Here is a 13,841-nt window from a genome sequence, read left to right on the forward strand (position 1 = left end):
GTTACTGATCTCCCCCGAAGCTTTTGCATGTTATAGTGGTATCAGAGCCTACTTCAAGTGTAAAGATTCAGCAAGAAACGAGAATTTTTTTTCTCGCTCGTGTGGTTGGTTTTCAGACTCCGGTGGACCACGGTCCACCCCTTTCGGAGTGACTCCTGTCCCTCGAAGGACGGTTGGTTTTCAGCCTTCGGAAGTCTCCCACACACATAGTGGATGGTCAGATTGCGCTCCGGAAAACAGGTGCATTTTCCTACTATGGCGAGCTTCGACGACGAGAGAGACCAAGAACCTTGGGGCCAAAGTGCACCAGGCAGTCCAAGCTAGGGCATCAGGCATGAGTGTAAAAGAGATGTTTCAACAGATGATGCGAGCAATTGCAGACCAGAGTACCAAGTTGGAAGAGCAGAAGGCGTAGATACTGGCTCTGGAAGAGCGCACCCGTTCTCCAGCTCTGTGTTTTCCATCTCCTCCTCCCTCTCCTTCCGTTTCCTAGATACCAGATCCTCTACACAGGGACCCTCTCGAAGGGTCACGACCGCAACCGAGTTCGATGCTCGAGTTGTAGTTGCGTGCATTGGAGATCCGACAACGTGAAGACGACGCCATGCGACGCGTGGAACATGAGCGATACCTTGCGGCTTTGGACGCAAGACTGACACCAGCGGCTTCCTCAAATCATTTTCCCGAGAAAATGAATTACAGTAAGTATAATGGTAAGCTCGACCCCACAAATCTTTATTCATGGTTGCATCAATTTGAAGCTTACTTTGTCGCAGTTAGAAAAAATGATACTACTGACAGAGTGATCTTAGCTAGTTAGTACTTGGAAGATGAGGCCATTCCTTGGTGGATCCAGTGGGCTCATGCCCACACCAGATTAGGTATGGTAGCTTATGTTTGGGACGAGTTTGTCCGTGACCTTAAGTAGCGGTTTCTACCGCACCATTACCTTGAGTGACTTGAAGACGAGTTTAGGGGAGCGCGTCAGAACGCGCAACCAGTCCTTCAGTTTGCCAACAAAACTTCAAACTCATGTTTGCAGTTAGGCTTATTTGATACGGACAAGAAAGGGCAATTCCTGTATGGCCTTGACATGCAAATCGAGTGGGAGGTGCGTATGTTTAGGCCAGTCACTTTCAAAGACGCACTCTCGCTTGCGCAGAGTGCGGAAATGAAGCACAATGGTGGAAAGTCCAAGACTTTCCAGCCGGCTACTCCCAAGGCTACCACCTCGGGGGGAAAAGGCCAGAACCAGACGGGGTCTTCCCCAAGACAGATCATGGGAGCCTCTGGCTCCAAGAACTCGACCAATGCGCCCAAGCTTACTCTAGACTAGAAAGCAGAGGTAGGCAAGACCGGTGGCAAGTTGAGTGCTGAGGAGATAGTCCAACATGCCGGCTGTTGCTCTGTACCCGCCACCAGCCCTGCTCTCGGCTGCTGCTCTTGTACCTGCCATCAAACAGGCCCGTTTCTGCTGCTCTTGTATCTGCCATCAGTACCGGCTGCTGCTCCTGTACTCGCCATCAAACAGGCCGGTTGCTGCTGCTCTTGTATCCGCCATCAGTACCGGTTGCTGCCGCTCCTGTACTCGCCATCAGTACTCGCTGACTGTTGCTGTTTGCACCAACCAAGACCACATTAAAGGGGACATTCTCATCTCCTTAGATCCTAATCTGAATTTCAATCAGGTATTTGTTTCTGTAATTCAAATTCAGATAAGATTAAATTTAAATGTTGTTTTTCCAAGTCTTGTGTAGGCAACCATCACCACCGGTTTTCTTCACCATGGAAGGCCACTGGATTGGTGATCTTTTCTCGTGAGTACCCTGACCGCGCCCTCACATTCAGAGGAGCTAGTGAAGGTGAATGGGGTCTTAGGAAAACTGGGAGCAAAGCTTACTTGGGAGCAGCAGGTATCACTCCCTCTGTAGTGTCTCACCCTGCCAGGTGTTTGTACGGGCGTGCCTATTGGTGCACGGTCCCGGAAGACCAGTGAGGGGCGGGTGTTCACCCAGTGAAGGTGGGAGACTACTTGTGATTTGGGCTACTCTGACTACCGATTCTTCATCGACAGAAATCTTATTGTTTTCAGTTGTATTCACTCCATGTTATGGAGAAATCTGGCCTTGGGGCCCTTGAACACTTGTGCATATAAATACTCCAAGAAATACAAACTGTATTGAGGGAGGGGGGGGGGATCTTTCCGGCCCCAGTGATGGTGTCAAGTGTTCTTTGTCATTTCCAGTTTTAATGTTGCAAGTATTGTTCCATTGTTTGTATTGGTTTAGTGATCTAATAATGTGTATTTTATCTTCCGATTTGTAGGCCTCCCGTAGGGAGCGGTTATAGCGTGCAGTAAGAGAGCCTACTCCAAACCAAGACAGAGGGCTCCAATTTATAGATTAGGACCTCCCATGCGATATAATGGCAAGAGAAGGCTATAATGACAAGTGGAGAGCCACACAATAGTTGAAGTGACAAGTGTGAGGCCACTTGTCTCACTTTGATCCACTTTCTTGCCACATGTCCCAATCTAAGAGAAAGGGTCAGTCATCTTATGTCAGATGGACGGGAACTAGTTTTGTGCCACCCGTGTGTGACCAGTATTATGCGATATGGACGGGAGCCTGTTTGCTGCTACCCGTGTATGACTAAAATTGCGTCTTACCCATGGGACTGTCACTCCATGGTAGGATTGATATTTGTGCCGAGCTTTGTCTATAGGATTGTCACTCCATAGGAAGGCCCATACCAGGATTTGTGTTTTGCGTATGGGACTGTCACTCCATAGGAAGACTAGGACTTCACATTTCTATCGCGCCAGTTTTGTGCCCGGCAAGAAATTCTTGTACAAGTTTCATGAAAGGGAGATTTCGTCCATTACATGTGCACATGCATTCATGTTTGCATGCGTAAACTTGTTTTCACATGACTTGTTTTCGTGTGTTTGCCTGCTATGACGTGCCAGTACACTGGACGGGAACACCCCCAGTGTACCGTGGGTGTGCTGTTTGCTGACGAGTTGGTGTGGTGTGTGAACAGGTGGTAAGTATTGCCTTTTTGACCTTTTTCAAATGTAAAATCTATAAAGTAGTGTAAACCTTAATATTTATAAGGTTGGGTGTTCACACATATTTTAAGTTATGGGTGGATACCTTTCAATTTGGGTGCCCAAGGATTAACCATTGATTAAGGCCTAATAATATTTAAGACTAAGGATTGCAGGGGAAAAACTCTCTGTAGCACGTGGATGGTGTGTGGGGGTGGTTGATGGAAAGAAGGCGCCTAGGATTGGAGGAGGGGTGAATGGTTTCACCCGCCTGTGGCTGTCACTGTACCGGCTCTCACACCTACCATCGGCTGCTGCTCTGTACCTGTCACTAGTCCCACCTGCCAACTGCTGCTCTGTACTCGCCACTAGCGCCACCTGCCGGTTGCTGCTTTGTACCCGCCATTGGCTGCTGCTTTGTACCCGCCACCAGCCCCACATGCCGGCTGTTGCTCTGTACACGCCACGAGCCCTGCTCTCGGCTGCCGCTCTTGTACCTGCCATCAAACAGGCCGGTTTCTGCTGCTCTTGTACCTGCCATCACTACCGGCTGCTGCTCCTGTATCCGCCACCAGCCTTGTTGCCGGCTGCTGCTCCTGTACTCGCCATCAAACAGGCCGGTTGCTGCTGCTCTTGTATCCGCCATCAGTACCGGCTGCTGCCGCTCCTGTACTCGCCATCAGTACTCGCTGACTGTTGCTGTTTGCACCAACCAGGACCACATTAAAGGTTAAAGGGGACAGTCTCATCTCCTTAGATCCTAATCTGAATTTCAATCAGGTATTTGTTTCTGTAATTCAAATTCAGATAAGATTAAATTTAAATGTTGTTTTTCCAAGTCTTGTGTAGGCAACCATCACCACCGGTTTTCTTCACCATGGAAGGCCACTGGAATGGTGATCTTTTCTCGTGAGTACCCTGACCGCGCCCTCACATTCAGAGGAGCCAGTGAATGTGAATGGGGTCTCAGGGAAACTGGGAGCAAAGCTTGCTTGGGAGCAGCAGGTATCACTCCCTCCGTAGTGCCTCACCCTGCCAGGTGTTTGTACGGGCGTGCCTATTGGTGCACGGTCCCGGAAGACCAGTGAGGGGTGGGTGTTCACCCAGTGAAGGTGGGAGACTACTTGTGATTTGGTCTACTCCGACAACCGATTCTTCATAGACAGAAATCTTATTGTTTTCAGTTGTATTCACTCCATGTTATGGAGAAATCTTGGCTTGGGGCCCTTGAACACTTGTACATATAGATACTCCAAGAAATACAAACTGTATTGAGGGGTGGGGGGGGGGGCTGGGGCGCGGCTCTTTCCGGTCCGAGTGATGGTGTCAAGTGTTCTTTGTCATTTCCAGTTTTAATGTTGCAAGTATTGTTCCATTGTTTGTATTGGTTAAGTGATCTAATAATGTGTATTTTATCTTCCGATCTGTAGGCCTCCCGTAGGGAGTGATTACAGCGTGTAGTAAGAGAGCCTACTCCAAACGAAGACAGAGGGCTCCAATTTATAGATTAGAACCTCCCATTGGAGATATAATGGCAAGAGAAGGCTATAATGCCAAGTGGAGAGCCACACAATAGTTGAAGTGACAAGTGTGAGGCCACTTGTCTCACTTTGATCCACTTTCTTGCCACATGTTCCAATCTAAGAGAAAGGGTCAGTCATCTTATGTCACATGGACGGGAACTAGTTTTGTGCCACCCGTGTGTGACCAGTATTATGCCATATGGACGGGAGCCTGCTTGTTGCTACCCGTGTATGACTAGGATTGCGTTGTACCCATGGGACTGTCACTCCATGGTAGGATTGATATTTGTGCCGAGCTTTGTCTATAGGATTGTCACTCCATAGAAAGGCCCATACCAGGATTTGTGTTCTGCCTATGGGATTGTCACTCCATAGGAAGACCAGGACTTCACATTTCTATTGCGCCAGTTTTGTGCCCGACAAGAAATTCTTGTACAAGTTTCATGAAAGGGAGATTTCGTCCATTACATGTGCACATGCATTCATGTTTGCATGCGCAAACTTATTTTCGCATGACTTGTTTTTGTGTGTTTGCCTGCTATGACGTGCTAGTACACTGGACGGGAACACCCCCAGTGTACCATGGGTGTGCTGTTTGTTGCTGACGAGTTGGTGTGGTGTGTGAACAGGTGGTAAGTATTGCCTTTTTGACATTTTTCAAATGTAAAATCTATAAAGTAGTGTAAACCGTAATATTTATAAGGTTGGGTGTTCACACATATTTAAAGTTATGGGTGGACACCTTTCAATGTGGGTGCCCAAGGATTAACCATTGATTAAGGTCTAATAATATTTAAGACTAAGGATTGCATGGGAAAAACTCTCTGCAGCACGTGGATTGTGTGTGGGGGTGGTTGATGGAAAGAAGGCGCCTAGGATTGGAGGAGGGGGGAATGGTTTCACCCGCCTGTGGTTGTCCCTGTACCGGCTCTCACACCTGCCATTGGCTGCTGCTTTGTACCTGTCACCAGTCCCACCTGCCAACTGCTGCTCTGTACTCGCCACTAGCCCCACCTGTCGGTTGTTGCTTTGTACCCGCCATTGGCTGCTGCTTTGTACCCACCAAAGTTCCACATGCCGGTTGTTGCTCTGTACCCGCTACTTGCCCTGCTCTCGGCTGCTGCTCTTGTACCTGCCATCAAACAGGCCGGTTTTTGCTGCGCTTGTACCTGCCATCAGTACCGGCTGCTGCTCTTGTATCCGCCACCAGCCCTGTTGCCGGCTGTCTGCTGCTCCTGTACTCGCCATCAAACAGGCCGGTTGCTGCTGCTGCTGCCGCTCCTGTACTCGCCATCAGTACTCACTGACTGTTGCTGTTTGCACCAACCAGGACCACATTAAAGGGGACAGTCTCATCTCCTTAGATCCTAATCTGAATTTCAATCAGGTATTTGTTTCTGTAATTCAAATTCAGATAAGATTAAATTTAAATGTTGTTTTTCCAAGTCTTGTGTAGGCAACCATCACCACCGGTTTTCTTCACCATGGAAGGCCACTGGAATGGTGATCTTTTCTCGTGAGTACCCTGACCGCGCCCTCACATTCAGAGGAGCGAGTGAAGGTGAATGGGGTCTCAGGGAAACTGGGAGCAAAGCTTGCTTGGGAGCAGCAGGTATCACTCCCTCCGTAGTGCCTCACCCTGCCAGGTGTTTGTACGGGTGTGCCTATTGGTGCACGGTCCCGGAAGACCAGTGAGGGGTGGGTGTTCACCCAGTGAAGGTGGGAGACTACTTGTGATTTGGTCTACTCCGACAACCGATTCTTCATCGACAGAAATCTTATTGTTTTCAGTTGTATTCACTTCATGTTATGGAGAAATCTTGGCTTAGGGCCCTTGAACACTTGTACATATAAATACTCCAAGAAATACAAACTATATTGAGGGGGGGGGGGGGGGGGTTGAGGCGCGGCTCTTTTCGGCCCCAGTGATGGTGTCAAGTGTTCTTTGTCATTTCCAGTTTTAATGTTGCAAGTATTGTTCCATTGTTTGTATTGGTTAAGTGATCTAATAATGTGTATTTTATTTTCCGATTTGTAGGCCTCCCGTAGGGAGCGGTTACAGCGTGCAGTAAGAGAGCCTACTCCAAACGAAGACAGAGGGCTCCAATTTATTGATTAGGACCTCCCATGAGATATAATGGCAAGAGAAGGCTATAATGACAAGTGGAGAGCCACACAATAGTTGAAGTGACAAGTGTGAGGCCACTGGTCTCACTTTGATCCACTTTCTTGCCACATGTCCCAATCTAAGAGATGGGTTCTCCCATAATCTTTACCTTTAAAAATATCCCAACTGAAAGACCTTATGCCAAATGTGCTTTGGTATGTCTCCCCATTTGCTCAATTCCAGACGTAATGACGCGATTGGAATTTTCATTGGAGTCAGGCCAAAAATAGTAACTCTCCTAGATTTTAGGAGTGTGATTCGTTGTATTCCAGGATAATCCCCCATTCTCAAAGCTTGTACTTTCCAAATATTTAGACATCCTGGAGTCCACCAGACCCCTTTGATACTTGGAAATTTCTAGGCTAGTGACATTACCCCAGGCGGATGCAAGGCATCTAGGATTAGCGTAAGGAGTAAAAGTGCATCTTCCATCAGCGTTTGCATGGAGGACATCTCCATTTTCAATCATGCATTACTAATCATACATAAGGAGTAAAAGTGCATCTTCCATCAACGTTTGCATAGAGGACATCTCCATTTTCAATCATGCATCAGTAATCATACATAAGATCAGTTTATGCACATCATTCATGGTCCAGAGATGATGTAGATCTGTGGACAGCATTGTATATTTCATGTTCTGAGTAAAAGACAATAGATTAGGTCTTTGCCATGGCTTCTGTGTATTTGCAACATTCATGTGATCAGCGTTAACCTTTGCTTAGCTTTAATCTAGTCAGCTTCCACATAGTTAGCATGCTAAAACATGCATAAATTTAGCCATGTGTGGATAGATTTATGCATTTTATTGGGTTGTGGGTCGACCAATTGGCCAACTCTAGCCAACTCTACCAGCCGACCATCCCTACAGTGTCTTATAAAAGGGCAGATTGAGGGTCATTTAGAAGCATGTATGGAGACAGTTTCAGCCACAACACCCCAGGTGGATGCACGGCATTCAGGAGTAGCATAAGGTGGCATCTTCCATCAGCGTTTGCATGGACATCTCCATTTTTAATCATGCATCAGTAATCATACATAATATCCGTTTATGCACACCATTCAGGGTCCAGATTTATGCATTTTATTGGGTTGTGGGTCGACCAATTGGCCAACTCTAGCCAACTCTACCAGCCGACCATCCCTACAGTGTCTTATAAAAGGGCAGATTGAGGGTCATTTAGAAGCATGCATGTAGATAGTTTCAGCCACAACACCCCAGGTGGATGCACGGCATTCAGGAGTAGCATAAGGAGTAAAAGGGCATCTTCCATCAGCGTTTGCATGGACATCTCCATTTTTAATCATGCATCAGTAATCATACATAATATCCGTTTATGCACACCATTCACGGTCCAGATATGATGTAGATCTGTGGATGTATATATTCATGTTTTGAGCAAAATACAATAGATTACGTCTTTGTCATGTCTTCTGTGTATTTGCAGCATTCAATGTGATTAGCATTAACCTTTGCTTAGCCTTACTCTAATCAGCTTTTGCATAGTTAGCATGTTACAGTAATGGACCAATCGAGAAACAACCCAAAATTGCAACGAAAAGGTTTTTCCTTCCAAGAAAGGATCCTTCTATTAGTCAAAAGAAAACGTCTTTCTAAAGCAGACTACAATCCTCAATAGAGTCAACAAGGTACAAAAGATCCTTCATATGAGGTTTGGAAACCAACAAAAAAGGAGGGGGGGAGTTCCCTCTTTGGTTGGCCGCTCTCACAGAGAGGCTACATTGGGGGACGTCCAGGAAAGAGCCACACGGGGTGCTGATATTGCTAGACAAGTCCGTTGGGGCACCGGTACCGAGTAGGCATGGATGGCTGAGATGCAAAAGTGTGAGCTGAATTGCAGGGATTGCATAGTGAGGTAATGGATTTTAGATTTCAGGCAGCATTGTACTACATTCTGATATCAATAAAAAGCAAATACTTTGCAAGAAAAGAGGAGGGGGGGGGGTGGGGCGTGTGGGTTATGCTGGCTGTTGGAGCCCAATGCCAATGTTTTGTGTGGTTGATTTCGTAAAGTTTGAGGTTCAGTTGCTGTCTAAAACGACAAATTAGTAGCAAGAGACAATCGTTTTGTGAAACTATCTGACATTGATTGTGTACCAGTTTGCCAAGTACAACCTAATCATTGGCATACCTCTCAACAATCTTGGTTGATTCTGCAGTAGGGCACCACCTACAGCCTAATAATTGACTCACAAAAGCTATGGGCTGTTGATTCTGGGATAGATCTGAAAGAATTGTACAAAGCTTAAATAAAGGCTTCTTTTTTGTGATAGTTTTAGTCTTGGCATAGTTATCGTGGTTTTGATGCTTTGGCATACGTGTCCAAACATGTGTTGGTAAGAACCCAACCGTCCACATGTCTTTTCTTGGAAGGAGCCATTGCTAACCCCATTGAGATTTTTGCATTCAGCCTACTAGCCAACCCTTTCTAACACCATTGACAACTACGTTTGAAAGCTTTGGCTGGCAGGTTGGGAAAGGCCACATGGCCACATCACATTAAGCTTGGCCCTTGGAAATTTATGTTTTACCTTACTGTGAAAGAGGATCGCGATGGCCACCGTTGAGTGAAACCATTTCCATTGCCATTGTTTTGCTCCTTCCACCAACTCTTTTCTGCAGATTCACGAATTTGATCTTGCTCTTGCATGTGAATGTGTCTATGGGCACCTTGACATGGCATGAGATTTGTTTTTGTTTTAGTTTTTTGTTTTGTGCAAAATGTTCAGGGCATGTCCATTCTCATTTCGTTAGGAGACCTGGATACCTTCAAACGTGTGGATATGGCAAAGATATATATATATTTTGAAGAACTCACACTTGCTCAACTTCGCATAGAGCACTTCATTAGAATTGTCAAGACATTTCTCAAGTGTCCAACTTGTTTGGAGTGAGACTTATATTATATACAAGGATGTTGTCGCTTGCTAATCTAGGTTTGATTACTTTGCTCCCTTTTCTCCTCTAAAATGATTTTAGGCTGAAACCACTATATTCTGATGACTGTTTTGGAATCTTCTTAGGGACAAGTTATTGTTTGAAGAGTGGACATTGAACCACACTTGGAGTAGGACTAGTGATGTTGTGATGTGGCCAATGGTTCAAGCAGCAGAGTTGAGGAGCTCCTCAGTGGTTTGCAAAACAGTTTGGTTAAGTGCCTTAGTGTGAGGTCCACCATAGGCATAAACCTAACCTCACCAGTAGTGCTAGCCAAGTTATGGGCCTTGGGGCATTACAAGAAGGGCATTTTTTAGGTTCCAAGAAGTTTTTTTTAAAAAAAAAAACAAGGGCTAGAAACAATTTGTTTCTTTGATCAAAGCCTTTTGAACTTTCTTGAATCACAGTTAGTACTTTTGACACTTTTTGTACAAGAATCATGTCAAAGTCCTATTTTAAATTGCTGCAAGCTTTCAATATCTCAATTTAGATCTCTCTTTCATGTTCCGTATAAAACAAAAGAACTTTGGTCCCGTAGCCCCTTACCTGCCATCGACCACTTTGCCTAGAAGGGGGTGTGAGTTTGGACCCCGACACCTATAATTTAAGTTTCCACTCACCAAAAATAAAACAAAAGAATTTGGATGTAGGTGCATTCAAATTCAGCAGGGCTTGTATCTTATTTTGCTTTCTTACAAGCTTAATTGTGCGTCTCAGGAACTTTCAAACCCGAGCAGAGTACATAGAAAAGATTCACTCAAAACAACTTATGGAGGGACTAGGAAGTACAAGTTTTATCAAGTTGGTGGAGGTGAGGTAAGGTATTGAAGGTTGATTCATAACCATAGCTAGGTCTTGTTAAAGTGAGAAAAACAATTAGGCTATTTTATACACACTGGTCTTCAGTTTCTTCAAATCACATCTAGAAAAAAAAATGCTAAACATCTGTATTTATGCATACCATCAAAATGCTGGATCGTACTTTCACAAATGATACATATTTTGAAGAATGAATTGAAGTTGTCTCACACAAAAACATGCATGTTGGGCCTTGACAAATTTGCGTGCAAGCATTCACAGAGAGAGAAAGAAAGAAAGAAATACTAACGTCTTTAAAAGATCCACGTGATCTATCAGACCAAAGAGTATTACAATAACTCCATGAAAATGCTGCAGCATCCATGGAAAAACTGAAAACTAAAAGAGAAAACTAGCTACTAATACTATGAACATGTGTCAATGAGAAAAGGTATGTCCTTTTTAGGTTACAAAGGTTCTCTTTTGACATCATGCTTATGTCATAACACAAATATATCTTGATATTATTTGATACCCCTTTTAGAGGTTTCCTCACACACACAAACACATAAGTGGGTGTTTACTCCTTTGCTAGAGGATGTTCACACACGCACACACATACTCAGGCTTAATAGCCTTTCATATGCAGACATATTACCACACATATGAGTGGGTTCACACAAGTAAGACCTTGATTCCCAACAATCCCCCCCTCAAGGGATTGCCTCATACTATGTCAAGGATAAATCTAGCCTCATAGGATCAAGTCACAGACTTGCAATAGGAAACAACACACAACTGAATAGAACACAACACATAACTTGGACTTTAAAAAGTCCTTGGACAAACACAGACATTTGACATACACAAGACAACACACATTTGTGCTGTGGCACCACATTTATCATCACCACCCCTTGATACCAACTTGGCCTACTCATTTGGTGGCTTAGAGATTGAATCATTACGTAGAACATATTTTTCATCTTTTGCTACGGAAAAATTAGGGTTTCCTAGAAACTAGGGTTTCCCAGAAATTCGGGCTTTTTGAATCTGATGCTATAGGAGGTTGCAGCAACTCGCCAATGCTTGATATATGCCCTCAATTTTGAAAACATTTGGGGGATTTGAGATTAATGCTTCGATTTAGCAAGAGTTTAAGAAAATCGTAAAAAACCACAAATTTACCTCTCTGATTTGGATTTGATACTTGTGTTGTTTTGATGCATATCGTTGAAGGAGACTACCCCCTTTCTTGAGATGTGTACTATTGATGTGGGCGGGTACCGGACTTTTATGTTGCTCTTTGGCACTGAGGCTTCAATAAACCTTATTACTAAGGCTCATAAGCCTTATGTAAAGGGTTTACACAAAGCCTTAATTAAAGGCTTAGTCGGGCAGCTGAAAAACCAAAAAACTGGATAGTCACAAACTGAGGGGTCATCGGCCAGTCACAAGTTGGGGCAGGTGGGCTGCGCACAATATCAGCAGCAGGCAGAGAGGATGACGAGCTACAGCAGCACTATTTGATGATCAGCATAAGGGGGCTGCTGTAGGTGCAACAAAAGGTGACAAAGCATGTGCGGAGTGTCAATGAAGGGGGGCACAAGGAGTAGGAGGAGTCTCGTTGCCATTTGATGGTACAGTCCACATGCTAGGCTTGCAGGTAGCCAGGCTATGGGGGCTGGAACTTGAACATCATCATGGCATTTGATTAATAGAGATAAACGAGAGAGAGAGAGAGAGAGAAAGAAAGAAAGAAAGAAAGAAAGATATATTAACGTCTACGAGAGGCCAAAGTCGGCCTATGAGACAAAAAATAATACAACTGTGTTCTTCCGGTCATCGGAAGAAAAGAAAGAAAAGAAAAAGTGTGCATGTGTCTGGATACAACTGTGAATCATCATGGATTGGTGGAGCCCATATACAAACAATATAAGGGGGGGTGGGGATGTGGATGGAGTGCTAAGGTAAGATGCATCTCTATATGCTGAAGGAGTAGGAGGAGTCTCGTTGCCATTTGATGGTACAGTCCACATGCTAGGCTTGCAGGTAGCCAGGCTATGGGGGCTGGAACTTGAACATCATCATGGCATTTGATTAATAGAGATAAACGAGAGAGAGAGAGAGAGAGAGAGAGAGAGAGAGAGAGAGAGAGAGAGAGAGAGATGAAATGAAATGAAATGTTATATTAACGTCTTCAAAAGGCCATAATGACCTATGAGACCAAAAGTTACATCATGGTGGATCTGATACAATGTCTGGATAAAAAAACCCAGAAAAATGAAAAATAAAGATGATACTACTTGTACCTAGAAAATGAAACTGGAACTGGAATATAGCGAGGGGGGGGGGGGGGGGGGGGGGGGGGGTACGCTATGGAGGTGAGTGGAATATAGTGAAGGGATACAATATCATGTGGGACGGAGGGGTACACTATGGAGGTGCCTCCATCTCATAGTATGTGCCGCATCGGACACTGGCGGATCTCCTCAATATCCTCTGTGGTCAGCACCCTGACTGGGTGTCCCGCATGCCTCGCAAGAATAATCCGAATCTGCCGCTGCAACCTCCGTCTATGCTGGGATGCCCCCCCTCCGTAGTCGTGGGCGTCTGGACCACCCAAGCTCAATCGCACGATCAATCAGTGTACCCCTGGTGTGGGCGGTATCCATGTCCTGCTGCTGCTGTGGTCCATCTGGCACAGTGATGGCTGGACTAAAGAAATCTGTAATGTGCCTCTGAGTCTGGCTCTCTGTGTGCCTAAGCAGGCTATCTCTATGTCTCCGCAGCTCAAGCAAGAACAATCCCAAACACCTCTGGTCCTGGTACCCCATGACTCTGGAAAGTGGTCCAAAACCCTCTCTGAATAAACAGTGGAAATGACCACGTATCTCATAGTATGCAGTACAATGGCATATATAATGCAGCTCTGTCTCTGGCTCCCCATGGCATACTCGGCATATCCTGGCCTCAGCTGGTATACCTCTATATCGGCCAATCTCAATCTCAAGCTGGTGTGAGGATGTGCGAATCTGACCAATAGCACATCGTACTACATGAGACAAGTGTACATCCATGTAACTGGGTCTGATCACAAAACCATCTGCTGTGAGCTGAAGAAAATGCTCTCTGTAGAAAGCCATCTTCGTGCCCAGCTCCTCAGTCGGCTGTGTCCATGTCCTCCTAATGTCCAGCTGAACTAAATCCTGACGGATGAGTCTGGTAATCTCTGTCCGTGTGAGAGTGAGAGAGGGTGCCTCCAGAGAATACTGGAAGGGAGGCAATCTGTCCATGCTAAAACCATGTGCCTGGAACCAAGATGTCATCTGTCCATACCAACAA

The 13,841-nt window shown here is 45.3% G+C and overlaps 1 protein-coding gene across 9 annotated transcripts in view; it reads left to right on the forward strand.

Moving 5' to 3' along the window:
* Window positions 1-13,841, forward strand: part of LOC147624169 (isoamylase 2, chloroplastic-like) — a 221,221-nt gene that overhangs the window by 54,803 nt on the left and 152,577 nt on the right. For 5 of the 9 annotated variants that reach the window (XR_015269057.1, XR_015269058.1, XR_015269056.1 and 2 more), the window contains exon 2: window positions 10,416-10,514. Coding sequence is in view for 3 of the 9 variants with exons in the window: in XM_086819095.1 (XP_086675221.1) it covers window positions 10,416-10,514 (99 nt within the window). In the remaining 6 variants the exon portion in view is untranslated. Of the gene's footprint in view, window positions 1-34; window positions 714-10,415; window positions 10,520-13,841 lie in introns of those variants that run through there. The other 4 variants (XM_086819099.1, XM_086819101.1, XM_086819100.1 and 1 more) reach the window with 3 other exon arrangements.

Source organism: Cibotium barometz, chromosome 25 (genome assembly GCF_041138505.1).
Source record: "Cibotium barometz isolate CiBa-2024 chromosome 25, ASM4113850v1, whole genome shotgun sequence".
Lineage (NCBI taxonomy): Eukaryota > Viridiplantae > Streptophyta > Polypodiopsida > Cyatheales > Cibotiaceae > Cibotium > Cibotium barometz.